The following is a 14,229-nucleotide window of genomic DNA, read 5'->3' as shown; positions in this document are numbered from 1 at the left end:
CGCGGCCGGTAGACTACCGGAGCGGGCGAAGTGCGTCGTGAACCGTGCGCACGAGGCGTCGTTGGAGAACCACGACCGGCTTGGAAGAGCTGGCTCCACCAGTTTCCGGAGAGGTAGCACCAGCTTACCGTGAATATCGTTCGCGTTGTCTTCTACGGCGGCTGACTGCAGCCGGGACGCTGGCCGGCCGGAGGTCAGAAACAGGACGCTGCCTTTATCTGATAAGCTGGCGACCAAGCCGAGCAGAAAGAGTGCGGTGGTAACGCAGATGACGAGGACGCCGCAGCCGTGGTTCGCCAGCTGCCAGCGGCGGGCGCGGCGGAACGTGCCCCACCGCTGCCAGTGAGCCATTCCGCCGACCGACCAGTTCATCTGGAACACGCGGAAAGGCAATGGACTGTCAGCCAACTGCTTCGAAAGCGTCACGAGCCAGCAGGTGACGCTGCAGTTTTTGAAATTATGTCGGGGTCAGGCGGACGCTTATGAAGCAAGGATTACATAGTGGTATTTGTCCCATAACCACGCCCACGAAATGTTTCAACTGTTGCAAATGCTGCATCTGTGCACCAAAGGTTCATTTTATCAACATCCGCAATGTTTTCGTTTGTGTGCTAGGCATTTGGGAGCGCATATTGAGAGCAGAGAAAGTGACTTAACTGCTAAAATCACTTTGACCGGCATGCTTCCCTGCTTCCTTTGGAATTCGTCGTCTTGCAAACTTTTCACCACTTCCACATCAGCTCGTCAGAAGAGTTTTACATAGCTTCAGAGAAGAGCTTCACTGACGAAACCCTTCTGACAAATAAGGAATTCGTGTGGTACGTCGTAAATGTACATTAAGATTCGCACCGCTAGCCCTCGCGTTTCAGGCTGCAGAGCATGACATACGCTGAAATGAGCTTGAAAAACCTCGCTAGTGAGTTTTTTCAAGCCATTCGTTGTGACGTGTGCTGTGGGCACTGGTCATTTGACAAGTTTGACGCGAGCATGGCGCTTTTGAACGTCCACCCGGTTCTGGCACGATATGAAAGCCTGGATTAGACCTTTTACGGCTATCATTTTTCAAAAAGGACCCTAAGTTGGTGCCAAATCTGAAATGTACTCATGTGAGAGCAAAGAAGAGGGAGCCAAGAGCTAGAGAATGGTCACATAAGAAAATGAGAGCAAAGTGAGGGAAATGAGAGCCCATCGTTTGTCACTGAAACATCCTGATAGCCAATAAATTTTACCACGGGAACAATGTCGTTTTGTCATGCCGCAGCCATTTTCTTGGCGTTCGCGAGTTATGTCCCATCGGATAAAATCATTAAGTAGCACACACGTGAAATGATGATTCAGTGCATGATGAGCCAAAACGTTCCGGCAAAAAGGGACGCCACTCTTCATAGATCTGAGAACAATCAATGGGTTTCGTCCAAGTTAATCTTAGTTTTCATGCATTTGAGAGTTGGCACCAACTTCGGACCCTGGCCTAATCGTGAACAAGACTATTATGAAGTAAACTTCATACCTTGCCCGCAGACGAGCTTGTCAAGCAGGCCAGTTACTCAAAGGTGTCTTCAAACGCATGCGTCCAAAAACACGATAAGGATATCTCGCGCGCATAACTCGCAGGAAATTCAACGAATAAACAGTTACTGCATGTTTGCTGTCACCAGTGACAGCAAAAATGAAGCTACCCGCACAATTTCCTCTCACCACAAACGTGGCATCTGCTCACCTGTTGGCGGCGGGCGGCGGGAGCCGGGCTGTGCTCGTCCGCGTCCGAGTCAGCCGCGCTGCGCAGCTCCCCGGCAGCCGCCGGTGCGTCCGCGGTCCCACCCGGCCGAGTCTCCGCCGCCGGTCGCAGCGGAGGTGAACGGCCGCGGCTCGCCCGACCCCCGGGCCAGCCTCGCCGCCGCCTCGCTGCGGCCCGACCGCACGGGCCGGCTGGCTCAGGGACGGGAGGACGGCCCGGCCGACCGCTCGCCGAAGGGCGGGCTGGGGTGGCGTCCGGGACTCGGGCGCCACGTGGAGAGGACCAACAGTGGTCAAGGGTCACATCAAGTGCCCTTGACCGCGTGAGTACACATGAGGCGAGTCAAACAGTGTGCCACCAACGACCCAAAGACCACGAGGAGGCTACCACCAGCAGTTTACATGATACAGGGCATCCGTCGTCTGCACGCAGGTTACCAGTAGTGACTGCAATGTCGCACAGGGTGCATTCCCAGTGACAAAAATACCACCCTGCGTGCATCACCACTGGTGTAAGCGCCGCACGGGGCGTCCCACCAGTGACTTTACGGCCATAGCGATTTCACCGCAAGTGATTACACACAGTACAAACTCAGCGGCCCACGAATCGTTCCCACTCGCCACACGCTACGCACCGGTGGCCCATGGGCCATACAGCGGGCGCCACCAGAGCCTTGTTCCTCATTGGCTGGAAAAACCTTGAGACGAGTGCTCGTGGAAAAGTACAAATCTAACCCCTGACATGTCATTGCAGGTCAAAAGGGCGAGTGCACATGTTGCGCTGACCCGCCAGGCTGCATTAAGGTCTAACACCAACGTGATAACGCCTCAGACAGGCCCTAAGACGTGTACCATTACTGTTTAAATAATGTGAGTCATAGGGTCAGATCTGGTCACGGTGGTCAATTAAAAGATCATGAACCACTAGGGTCTACAATCTAAAATTTTCATAGGCGTAGACATGCTGCCAGGTGAGCTGCCGAGACCGTCAACACCGTGCCCAAAGCTGTTAAGGATTTGTTTTTGAAAAAAACTTAGCGGATTTTAGGCTGCCTTGCAGGGCGAGGCTTAATTTGAACATTTGGCGATGCGTCTCATCTTCGAAAGCCAGAGCCCGCGAAACGAATGTCCACCCAAACTTTACTGTGCCTCCACAACCTCCTACATGTAGATGGGCTCAAAACCTCCTACATGTAGATGGATTCAAAACCTCCTACATGTAGATGAGCTCCCCAGGTTGGCCCACTCATGCGCCTCGACGGAGCGCATATGCCGCGAGCTTTGATGCGAATACAGAGGATTGAAATCGTTACACGTGCGCACGCGTTCCTTGCTCTGCAGGGTCGTCGCGAACGAGCAGGTTGGGTGACGAGCGGGCGGGCCAACTTGGCCCAAATTATATGCACACCGTCATATATTAACGGAAGAAGCATTCCATACACCACCCGCCGAAGTCCTCCAAAGCTGCAGCGGAGATGCTGGTTTCCACTTTATGCAAGCTCTGGAATGACTTGACGATTTTTGGTACAGCTTACCCTGTCACTTCTCCGCGAAATCAACCACCAGTGTTAGTAGAACCAGTAAAAAAAAAACTTGTGGCCAGCAAGCTGCCAGCAGAGCATGTGACCATAATGGAAGGGCGGCTGTACAACTCGGGCCAAGACACTCATCCTCGTTCACCAGACATGCACGAAAGACCGGAGCTCAACTCACAACGACGCTTGAGGCCGGTATAGGTCGCCTATACAGAGACATTCGGCAGCGACTGAGCGGGAGAGGCGGTCGACCCGCCTACACGCGACTGAACACACCCGTTTCAGGCAGCCGCAGGGCCAGTACCGTGCTCAGACTGGCCTGTGATGCGTCCGGGTCAGGTCTCGGCAGACTGTGAGGCGTCCGGGTCAGGCCTCGGTATCCTCCTGCGCCGTCACAGCTCGTCAAGGCGGATTGAGGTCGGAATTAGATGAGTTCGGGTGTCTTACGCGCCAGGTGCAGGTGAAGAGTAACAACGTGATTGATTGATTGTGATTGTGGTGGTGATTCGCGCGGTGCATTAACCGGTTCAACGAGTTCTGCGGTAAATGACTTGTTCCAAACAACGACACATTTCAGACATGTATATTTCAAAATACTTAGCTGTTTTAGGCGGCTTGGTGAAGGTGCGTCATTCTGAGAGCACAGCCGTTATTCGTGAGCACATGACGCGCGTACCAGGACGCTTGCTACGGCCAGTTGATTAAATAAAAAAATGCGTATGATGTTTGGACATGGGCACATGGAGAGAGAGCACCGCAGCTAACAGGACGATTGAAAACCAAACCCCAAACCTTCCACCATTTCTCTGACGAAATTACACAATGCTCAGCATTTTGCATAAAGATACCAACAATGGCATTCCAAACGGCGTGCCGCAAGCCACGAAGCGACGAATTACCAGTGCCGGCAGCAAAACGTCCGCACCACCTGTCGAACTCCGCCCGCGTCACGTGCCCCGACTGAGTTCACACCGAGGGCACCGCTCCGATACAAAAACGGTGCATACGCATTCCACGTCTACAAGTCCAGTATCGCTCAGCACCGAGCTGGCGACGTCAGGTGGTCACCTCGCCGTCCTGCACGTCCATCGGGTTCTGCACGTCGCCGGCGCCTCCCTCCACCGCCGCATTCTTGCCGGGCTTCAGTCCCTTCAGCTTCCTGGTGGTCAGCTTGCGCAGGTCCTGCCGCTCCATGTGGATGCGTCCCATCTGCGCACCCAGCTTGCCGTCCGACACGTTCTTCACCTTCTTCGCCTTCAGCTGCTTGGGCTGCTTGAGCGCGCGCCGGAAGAGGTCGTCGGAGGCGAGTCGGCTGCGGCGCACCACCAGGTCCAGCGACGGCCCGATCTCCTCGAGCTCCACGCGGGGCACGCGGCCGCCCGAGCGCTGCGTCACCACGCGGTAGCTGCGCATATGCAGGCCGGCCTCGGTGGCCGTGAAGGCCAGGGCGTGCTCGAAGCCGCCGAGCCGCACGGCCGTCGCGTGCTCGCCGCGAAACAGGTCGATCAGCAGGCTCTTGAGCCGCACGTACGTGTCGTCGCTGGAGAAGCGCTCGCCGGCGAACAGGAGGCACGGCTTGGTCCCGGCAGCCACTTTGGCGTTCTTGAAGTCGTGCAGCGACTTGGCGCTTTGCACGCCCAGCTCGACCATGTCGAGCAGGTGGTGGTCGAACATGCGACCCAGGATGAGGTTCTGCGGCCGCTTCTTGCTGTGGGAGCCGATGACGAAGAGGCCGGCATCCAGTTTCGCAGAGAGCTGCTCGACGGGCGTGATGTTTTCGAACGGCACCAGATCTCTTTTCCGGTTGAAGAAGATCGCGTGCGGCCGCTTTAAGGAGTTGATGTCCTTTAGGCATTCTTGCAGAACATTGTTCGTTTTGTGGCCCTTCAAGATGAGAACCTTCTTTTCATTTTCAATGAGCTTTGGTGCTCTATCTTCTATATGTCGCTTACCCTTACGAGTCTTCGTTTTCTGGATTCTGCCCGCAATACCCATGGTTCCTGGCAGCTGCAATGTGTCTGAAAGTGAAAACATGACATATTAACATGATTGTGTTCTGATATGATGTCCGCACTCAGTTCTGTGATGCTTAGCTCAATGCTCACAAAGCATGGTGCTAACACATATTTATAATGCCTACTATACCAGCCTTATCAAGTAAGAAAACTATCAAATAAAGATGTAAGTAAGCTGTTCGACCCATAGCTCACCCTCTTATAAGACCTGGCTCCCAATCCACAGGTAGGGTGAGGGTATGAGTTACTGCTGGTGCTGACTGACTGATCCTAATTGGGAGGGCCAGCAGCCAGCAGGATGTCCTCTCAAAGTCAAGCCAGATACTGACAAAGGGCAGGGAGAAGCATCCCAGCACATCAAACATATGCCACAAGATTCTGCCTCACCACTGGAATTTCATGATCAAATGGTGTGGTCATGGGTTGCAGCTACCACCCAGTGTGATAGCTCTCAACTCTTGGAGCAACATTTTATCTAATCAGAACAATTCATGCAAAATTTGTTATAGGGCAACATACATACCTACCTGAAACACACATGAGTGCAAAATGAGCTTAAAGGGCTTCTTAATATCTATCTAATCTAACAGGGCCTATATCTTTTGCTGTATTAGAGCAGTGCCCTTGCTACACAGTGCATGCTGTATGAGCCCACCTTACAAAATTCCTGGCCAACTGCATCACTTTATGATGAAAGCTAAACAGCAGCATCCTCAACATGGTCTGCCCTGCCCTCTGAAGTCATCTAACCTTAAGCACTGCTGCTGCCATTGCCACCCACCACAATCCATGCCAGACAGGCAAAACTGAGGGCCTACAGTGAACTAAATCCACCTTACCACAGGTAGGCAAATGGCAGGCAGGCACTAACTGAGTTAACACTTCGGTCATTAGGCATAGCACATACATGGCTGAAAGGCAAGCATCATCCAGTCCTTCTCAGGACTTAATAACATGACCAGAGACTAACCGGCTAAAACAGTGTATAAATGACACACCAGATGTGGACAGTAGTATGAACAATAACTTAATTGTGATCCCAATATCTCATCTCATTTGGTAAAACTTTGTATCCATCCCCAACTATCTATAAATGTAGGATCCCACATACAAATTTGAAAAGTAACTTAATCAAGATGATATTCACATTAGAGCAATGTATGTTTATCACAGCATATACATTCACCCACATCAATTAAATCCAAAATTACACCATCTCCTGTTTCTATTCAATATTTTGACTGTTACATAACATTGAGGACCTGGATGGAGACAAATAATTACCCTGCCCACCTCAGGATACTTCTAAGCATCACATATCTGAAATTGGTTTACCAGACAACAGGATAATTTTTTGGTTATCATAACTATTTTTCATTCCAGGCTGGCATTGATAGGGTCTGTACTCTGCTGGTTAATGCAAGGCTACACAACCATGCTTTTACCTAATCTGATTACAATTTGGACACTTTCACCCCACTGACTAAACAAGGGAAAGTTTGACTCAGTTCTACTACAAGGAGGGGCTAGAATGACCAGGCTCATCAAACCTACCAATTGTTATCACAAACTTAAAAAACCCAAAACAACTGTGACACTCCCACATCTAAAATTTGTAAGTGACTACAATGCAATAGGCCAAAAAACTGGCATGGTAAAAGTATCCCTATTACGCACTTGCCCCATACATGTGTGTGTATATGTAAATACCCTACACCCAGGCTGACACTTCTTAGAACCTTTACAGTGCAAACAGAAACTGCTGGCCAAATAAACATATGCAGTACACCAAAAAAACTCGCCACACTTTTTGTCATTTGACTGCTTCCTCCCTATATCGAAAAGACCCACAAAAAATTGTTGATGGCCAATCATCAAGAGGCACAGTAAGCATTAGGTATTTGCACCACAAAAGCACTGAACAACACATATTATCATGCTATGATATATCTACTCAATTGTGAAGAATCCCAGTGCACTGTCCAGTTCAAAAATGCAAACTTCAATTTCCTGCCAGGGCCCACCTTGAGTGCCTAAACACATTGTTTTACAAGTCAGAGCTTAGGGGTCAGACCCCCACATCCAGCACAGTAGCCACAAATCTGCCTGCCATTACATCATTGGCAAACAAACAATACAAACATAGCCAACATTCAGCATAGGCTTACCTAAGAAGGCATGGACTAGCAGATTCCACAATTCTGCACCCCCAGCATTGCAAAATCATACATCGGGTACTCCAATCATTTGAGTGTGGAAATCAGGCATTAGCTAAAGAGTTTAACAAGATGGATGTCTTTTTATGAGGTGTGCCATGATACTGACCATGCCTCCACAATTCTGCAAAATTGCATCAAGTTTGTCAATGTTGTCTAAATATTATCACGTCCGACAAACAAATCGCAACCGTTCCACGAACTCTGGAGGATAACACATCACACCACAATGAAGCGCACGTGTCTCCTCACGTACCTGCAACACTACCTTGTTACATACGCCCGGCTACCACCGGCCACACCACTCGCTCGTATCCTGCCCGCTTGAGCCAAAAGCACGTGCCGCCATGAAGGGTTATTACTTTACTACGGCAGTTGCAGGATACTCGAACCAAGTGCGCAATATATGTATATGAATTTGGCATCACTTCATGTGAAGGTAAAGTAATATCATGCGTGTAGGAACATTTTGGGGAGGAACGTCGCAGGGATCTGAACTCAGGACATGTCTGTCTAGCGTACCACAAATGATCGGATCGAATCTTTGGATGGCAGCAAAAACGGTCTGTTTGTGGAAATACTGCACCGAGACATTTTAGGAAAAACTGCCAGCTCATCGGTAGTCGCTGCAGCCGCTGAGACATTCCTTCGGGTTTCGAGATCGCGAGCGCGATGCAGTACCGCAAGCAGAGGGGGGGGGGGGGGAGTGGCACAGGATGCACGCGCCCCCCTTGGCTCCTACTATTAAGAACCCGATTTGAAAGCCCGAAGGGCCCGAAAGGCCGTCCGGAGGTCGAATTCAGGGGCCCAATAGAGAATATTTGTTGACAGGCACTGGAACGGGACATTGAATGAAAAAGGCCTCTTGCATGGGTCGGGGCCCTCTGAAAATGAAAGGAACCATGACAAATTATGAGTGTTCGCATGGAGGTGTGAAGGGTCCTGTGTCAGTCAAAGCCTCCCGTAACGAACGGTGGGCCCTCCAACCCAATTACAGCATGGGCCCGTTAAGCCCAACTGGAGTCTATGAATTTAGGAGCTATATATATATATATATATATATATATATATATATATATATATGTATATACATATAGCTCCTATATATATATATACATATAGCTCCTATATATATATATATATATATATATATATATATATATATATATATATAGGAGTTTATCACCTCACTTATTGCACCACCTGCGGCGATCAGGGATGTTCTCGCGTTAGTGATGGTTCCCACGTCAACTGCGCTGATCAGAAGGGCTCCCGAGTCAGGGAATGAAACGATATGATGTGATGTACCCCTACATGGACCTCCGGATCGACCAGGGTGCCCCGGCCCCTGTCGCTAGAATGACAACCGGAAGACACCCCGCGGTGGGACGAAATGGCCCTTCAGCCATTGACCTGAAGCAATAAGGTGTCCCCTAGCGTTCTACTCAAGGGAACCCCCGACCAGAAAACGAATAAGGGGTCTTATTAGTGTTGAGTATATTGGGTCGAAATCAGTTCGAAAACGAATGAAGTCGTGCCATATTTGTCTGAAAACGTTTGTTCTTGTGCAGAATCGACTAATAAAGCAAACTACATCGAAAGGGTTGAGCATGCGCGCCCACAATGTCAGGACTAAGGACAGCTACGGCTTCCGCAGTTTTCGTAAATCCGAACGGCGTCGGCCACTGCGAGTGACGCCAGGCGGCAGGCGCCGTGCGCGCGAGGACGACCGCAAGGGTGAAGAAGTGCCTTTTCTGTCACCGATGAAATTTGGAGCCGTCTAAGTTGTCAGCTGGAGGCAAATGTTTAATGTTTAATGTTTAATGTTTAAGAAACCATTGCAATATAACTCATGCGATACACCACAAAAGCAAAGGCAGCCAAACTACAATGAGGTATAACCACCGAACATTTTCGTGTTGGGATTTCATTTGCATATGAGTGTCATTTGCTGGCCACCAAACAATGAACAATGGTCGAGGCTAAATAAACGCAGTTCTTGAAACCTGACTCATGAAATTATTCGATACGGGCGTACTTAACGTAGCCAACCAAGAGGTGTGTGGTTTCCTATTCAGTTTGGCGGGGGGGGGGGGGGACTGTGCCTTCTGACTGAGGATGAAGTTTGCTATTTTTATCTATAATTTTTCACCTTCTTTTTTTCATTCATTATCATTTTTAGGGTTCAGCTTCAAAACAAATTTCTGCACCTGTTTTTCCGCACGCTACTTGAGCAAACATTACTTGAATTGATCCGATTACTTTATACCCTAAACACTGACCTTTGCCTTGGAATTTGCTCTAACAGATAATTACGAACGCACATTTTATGTGAACCAGTACACTGAGTGCATACATTTAGATGCACGTGGAGGAATCCTACGTAAAGGCCGCGGAGTCCCACCGTCTTTGGTCGATCCACAAGAGCCTATCCCAGAAATGCCACGGTGCGGAGCACCCTGAGAAACCGTTCATCACGTCTCACATCGTGCCCGCGCTGGGATCGGACGTTGGCTTCCTCGCGCATGCGCAGCACTGAGTTGCGGCACCTAGCATGCCTAGTACGAAAGCGCCCGACACCTAGCGGCCGGCCGCGTCTCCAGCACCGGCGTAGCCGACAGCCCGGGTGACGGCCGCCTGGCGGTAGATCTTTGAACCAACCACTCCGAGGTTTCGGGTGCAACTGAGGCCCGCGCCATACACGGGCGGCGCCTGCGCTCCCTCCGGCTTGTGCGCACAATGCCGACTGCGAACGGCAAGCAAGTCATACACCGCGACGGGCGAAATGTTCAGACTACGAGCGTTAACGTTAGCGTTAGCGAGTACTGACTAATACAAAGCTATAAGCTTCGTTTAGCTGGGATGGTCTGTTGTAATATGGTTTTGATATGTTGTAATTTGTTGCGATTTTCGCAATTTTGTCTCAAATTAGCCCGCAAAAGTGTCTGTCTTTGTCACCGATCACATCTGGTAAATCAAAAGCTTTTTTCATCCCTGAACGACCGTCGTAAAATAATGGTCTCGAATGTCTTTTCAATATTAATTCATGCCGTTAAAGATGAAGCTAAGCGTATCTCTTTTACAAATTTGAGGATTAACAGTTACAGAAACACGACAAACGCAGATTCTTCTTTTAGTCCTCCAGTTCTACCGCCAGATTCCAGCACCACTTCGTGGTAGTGCGAAGGCCAATCCGTTCTTATCGCCAATCTAAACATCACAGGTTGACAGATACACCTGCACTACATTCCAAATGCGCAGTTTGATGTCCTACAGCGTTAAAAGATGCTTGTTTAAAATGCGTCATCATTTTCGTCCACGCATTGACCACGACCCAGTATGAGCTGCGAGACCGACGCCGTACTGCCTGCGGAGACAGCAACGCCTAGTATCGAGGATTTCGCTGCCATGATTCGCGCGCTCAAAACTGCGTTATTAATTTGCTTCACTAATCAATTCCGACTGTTTGTGTTATATTTCCAGACTAACATGGCCGAGCCATGTTAACACGAATTATTGACCCTTTTGTGCCTTGTCTTCTGTGTCCTCTGTGTCTGCGCTGTATACTCCAGTCTGTGTTAGCAGCGTTAGCAGTCTGTACTCCAGTCTGTGCTAACATGCGGGCGGGGTACTTACTTGTGTGTAGCAGCACATCGGCACTGTGCTTAAGGGCTGTATGGCACGGAAGGACTGCGTGAGTCGCACGTGTTGGCACTGCTTGCTGGTGTTTTTAGGCTGTGTGAAACATTCTTTTTAACATTACGTTCATTAAAATTGTTAACTCCGAGCCCTTGATTCATTGAGCAAATGGTGCCTTCGGTTTCTTAAGTCGGTTTGACCCCCTGAGGCCTCAAGAACTAAGAAGGCTAGATATTTAGAATTCACGGCGTTTGTTGAACGTTACGTGAACTCACTTGTGTCATAATTGGAAGTTCCTAGGTGATGACACTCGGGTCAAATCAGGTCAAACAAGATCAAACTCCAGATTGGTGTCTAAAGTGCTCCCAGACGATCTCATGTAACCACCGTGCACCTAGATACCTGTTCTAAGCAAAAGATTGCTGTCGCTCATTTTAAGCCAGTGACTTAGTTTGCCTTTCGAGGGCCATGGTGACCAAGATCACAAAATACTGCTCAGATTTTGCATTTGAATAATCGTTAAGAATTGCGCCAGGCAGCATGTTGCTAAAAACAAAATGTTGATCTGAGTCATTTAAAGTCAGCGGACTATTCTGACTTTTAAAAAGTCCAAGTAAGATGCATGATGCGGCTTATCAATAAATTCAGAATGAGCGCAAAAGTTCACCGTATACAGCAAGCTGTACAATAAAAACAGGCTGGTTTTGACCTTGATTTGACCTTCATACCTAATCCCAGATAAATGGAATTTGTTTATCCAACTGCTGTGTTACCTAAGAAACTATCTCAGAGATGCATGCCTTCCTCCAACATTCCGTTGCTGGATCAGGTTGAGCGATTCCCTAGAAACTATCTTCACTGAAGCCGTAGATCAGCGACCTCAGAAGGTAAATCTCAGTTTTTGGCACCAAACATCCGCGATTCAATTGTCTCCAGTTATGCCAAATTTGGCGCGGCTGCTCCGCGTGGTTAGCAAATTGTTCCGGAGCCATCTTCGGAGGGAAGGCTCAAACTGCACCCAGCCCAGCGCGTGTTAATGCATGAACAGTGTTTTGTGCCGTTTTTGGAGGGGGGGAGGCTTATTAGTTTGTAGTATATGATCTTCAGTCAAGCAGACCACAGAGTTGTTGGCGTGAAGATTGGCAACTGAGTTGCGTTGCTGGATGTAGCGGAAAATGACCTTTGAAGGTTTCTTCTCTTCCCAAAACATAAAGCTGAACTTTATATTTTCAACGTCAACGGGGGAGACGTCATAGATACAGGTTATACAAAGCTGTCTGAACCCCAACAAGCTAGCCAAGCAAGCAAGCAAACCTATTTCAAGACAATTTGTGACCTGAAATAAACTACAATAGTGAATCAGGCCGACAAATGAAACCGTTCCATGCTACAGCGAAACGAAAGGCACACTAAAACCAAGACAGGACCCCATAGCTATGGCCTACGTTCATTCTTGACGAAATACACGTCAGGCAAGTGCAGTTGTAGAGACGCCCGTCAGCTCAGGCCGTCGGGCGGGCGGACCGCCGCACTCTAGCTACAGTAGGTGGCATCCGCCGTGTTGCTCTGGATCCAGGACAGCACCGCGGTCACCCTGGCGTAGACGTCGGGCGTGTTCGCCACGGCGCACGGCCGGCCGAACGAGACGACGCCGATCAGGGCGTACTTGCTGTTCTCCAGCGTGACGAGCGGACCGCCGCTGTCGCCCATGCAGACCGATTTACCGCCGGCAGGCAGGCCGCCGGCGCAGATCATGGTGCCGGTGACGAAGCTCCACGAGGTCCTGCACTCAGCCTCAGAGCGGACGGGCACCTCGACCTCCTGCAGCTCCGTGGCCTGCGGCCGCGAGGCGCCGAGCTGGCCGAAGCCGGTGGCGATGGCCGTGGCGCCGGCGTACGTCTGGCCGGCGGTCGGCAGGCACACCGTCGCCCGCCGGCTGTTGAACGTCACCGGACTGGACAGCTTCAGCAGGGAGATGTCGTACCCCTGGCTGTACGTCACGTAGGACGGGTGATCGATGATCTGGCTGACAGTGTGGCGCGACTCACCGTCGGCGACGCTGATACGATGGTCGCCCAGCAGCACCTGGATCCCCGACGCCGACTTGCCACTGGTGCAGTGGGCCGCCGTCACCACGTACCGGTCGTTGATGAGACTGCCGCCGCACCAGGTGCGGGTCCCGCCGGGGCTGACCAGGCCCGCCTGCCACGGGTACTCGTTGACCTCGGCCTCGACGCCGCCGACCACCCGGGAGGCGCGGTTGGCCACGCCGCAGCTGCAGCTGCCCGAAGGAGCCTGAGTCGTGACCCCCGACCCGGACGCGGCTGTAATGGTGCAGGAATAACCACTCCTGACCACCGAGTAGTCGGCATGGAAGTCAATGGTCAGGGCCGGGCTGTTGGAGACAGAGGGGCCTTGGGTACCGCAAAACTTGTTTCCGTTCACACGCAGCCAGTCCCACACACAGGAGCTGTGAGACTCGATGTTGAACGCAGAACAAGTGATGGAAAGACTTCCAACGCCCGAGCCCGGCGTCAGGTTGTAGCCGCAGTCGTAGTTGTTTCCGTAGTTGGAAGGATGGTTCGGTGACGTGATGGTGTATGTTCCCGCAGCCAGAGTGTGGGCACCACAAGACAGAGAAGTGCGTGCAAAGCCTAGCCCATGGTCAAAAGGTACGGGCTCCAGAGACTTGGCGTCCTGGGCGGAGGGCGGTGGTCTCCGCAGCAGAGACGGCGGCGGCTTGGCCGCGGCCACGCCCAGAAGAACGATCGCCAAGAATGCTGTCATTGCGGCTCCTGGTACACTGAGATTAGCTGGAGCCGCACGCGTATAAATACCGGACAGAAATCTGCTTATCACTGTCGGCCGTTGTCTTGCTGAGGTTGTCGGGTCTTTCTTTTGTTGTATGTCAACAAAAGAAAGAAGCCACACAGCGGCACCACAGCCTTCCACGTAGCAGCTGGGCTGTTGTCGGCGGGGTTCAACGCAGGTGTTCCATTGACCACACAGAAGGAGATCTGCATGTCGGCAATGGCACCGGTGCACACGCGTACGGCATGCAAAAAAACAGCATGAGAAGGCATTGGT

At 50.8% G+C, this 14,229-nt stretch overlaps 2 protein-coding genes across 2 annotated transcripts; both read right to left on the bottom strand.

Moving 5' to 3' along the window:
• Positions 1-3,840: 3,840 nt before the first annotated feature.
• On the bottom strand, positions 3,841-7,849 carry LOC119106933 (ribosome production factor 2 homolog). Its single transcript, XM_037230280.1, has 2 exons — positions 7,760-7,849; positions 3,841-5,290 (listed from the first exon to the last, which is right to left on the bottom strand). The coding sequence occupies exon 2, from the start codon at positions 5,265-5,267 to the stop codon at positions 4,329-4,331; it is 939 nt and encodes a 312-aa protein (XP_037086175.1). The 5' UTR covers positions 5,268-5,290; positions 7,760-7,849; the 3' UTR covers positions 3,841-4,328.
• A 4,502-nt stretch (positions 7,850-12,351) lies between these two features.
• On the bottom strand, positions 12,352-13,935 carry LOC119106923 (trypsin-1-like). Its single transcript, XM_037230275.1, has one exon. It carries the CDS (start codon positions 13,927-13,929, stop codon positions 12,676-12,678), a length of 1,254 nt encoding a protein of 417 aa, XP_037086170.1. The 5' UTR covers positions 13,930-13,935; the 3' UTR covers positions 12,352-12,675.
• Between the last annotated feature and the right edge of the window lie 294 nt (positions 13,936-14,229).

The sequence above is a fragment of the Pollicipes pollicipes genome, unplaced genomic scaffold (assembly GCF_011947565.3).
Source record: "Pollicipes pollicipes isolate AB1234 unplaced genomic scaffold, Ppol_2.1 Scaffold_6473;HRSCAF=7676_pilon_pilon_pilon, whole genome shotgun sequence".
In the NCBI taxonomy this organism is placed as follows: Eukaryota; Metazoa; Arthropoda; class Thecostraca; order Pollicipedomorpha; family Pollicipedidae; genus Pollicipes; species Pollicipes pollicipes.
This window is presented reverse-complemented; position numbering and strand designations above follow the sequence as displayed.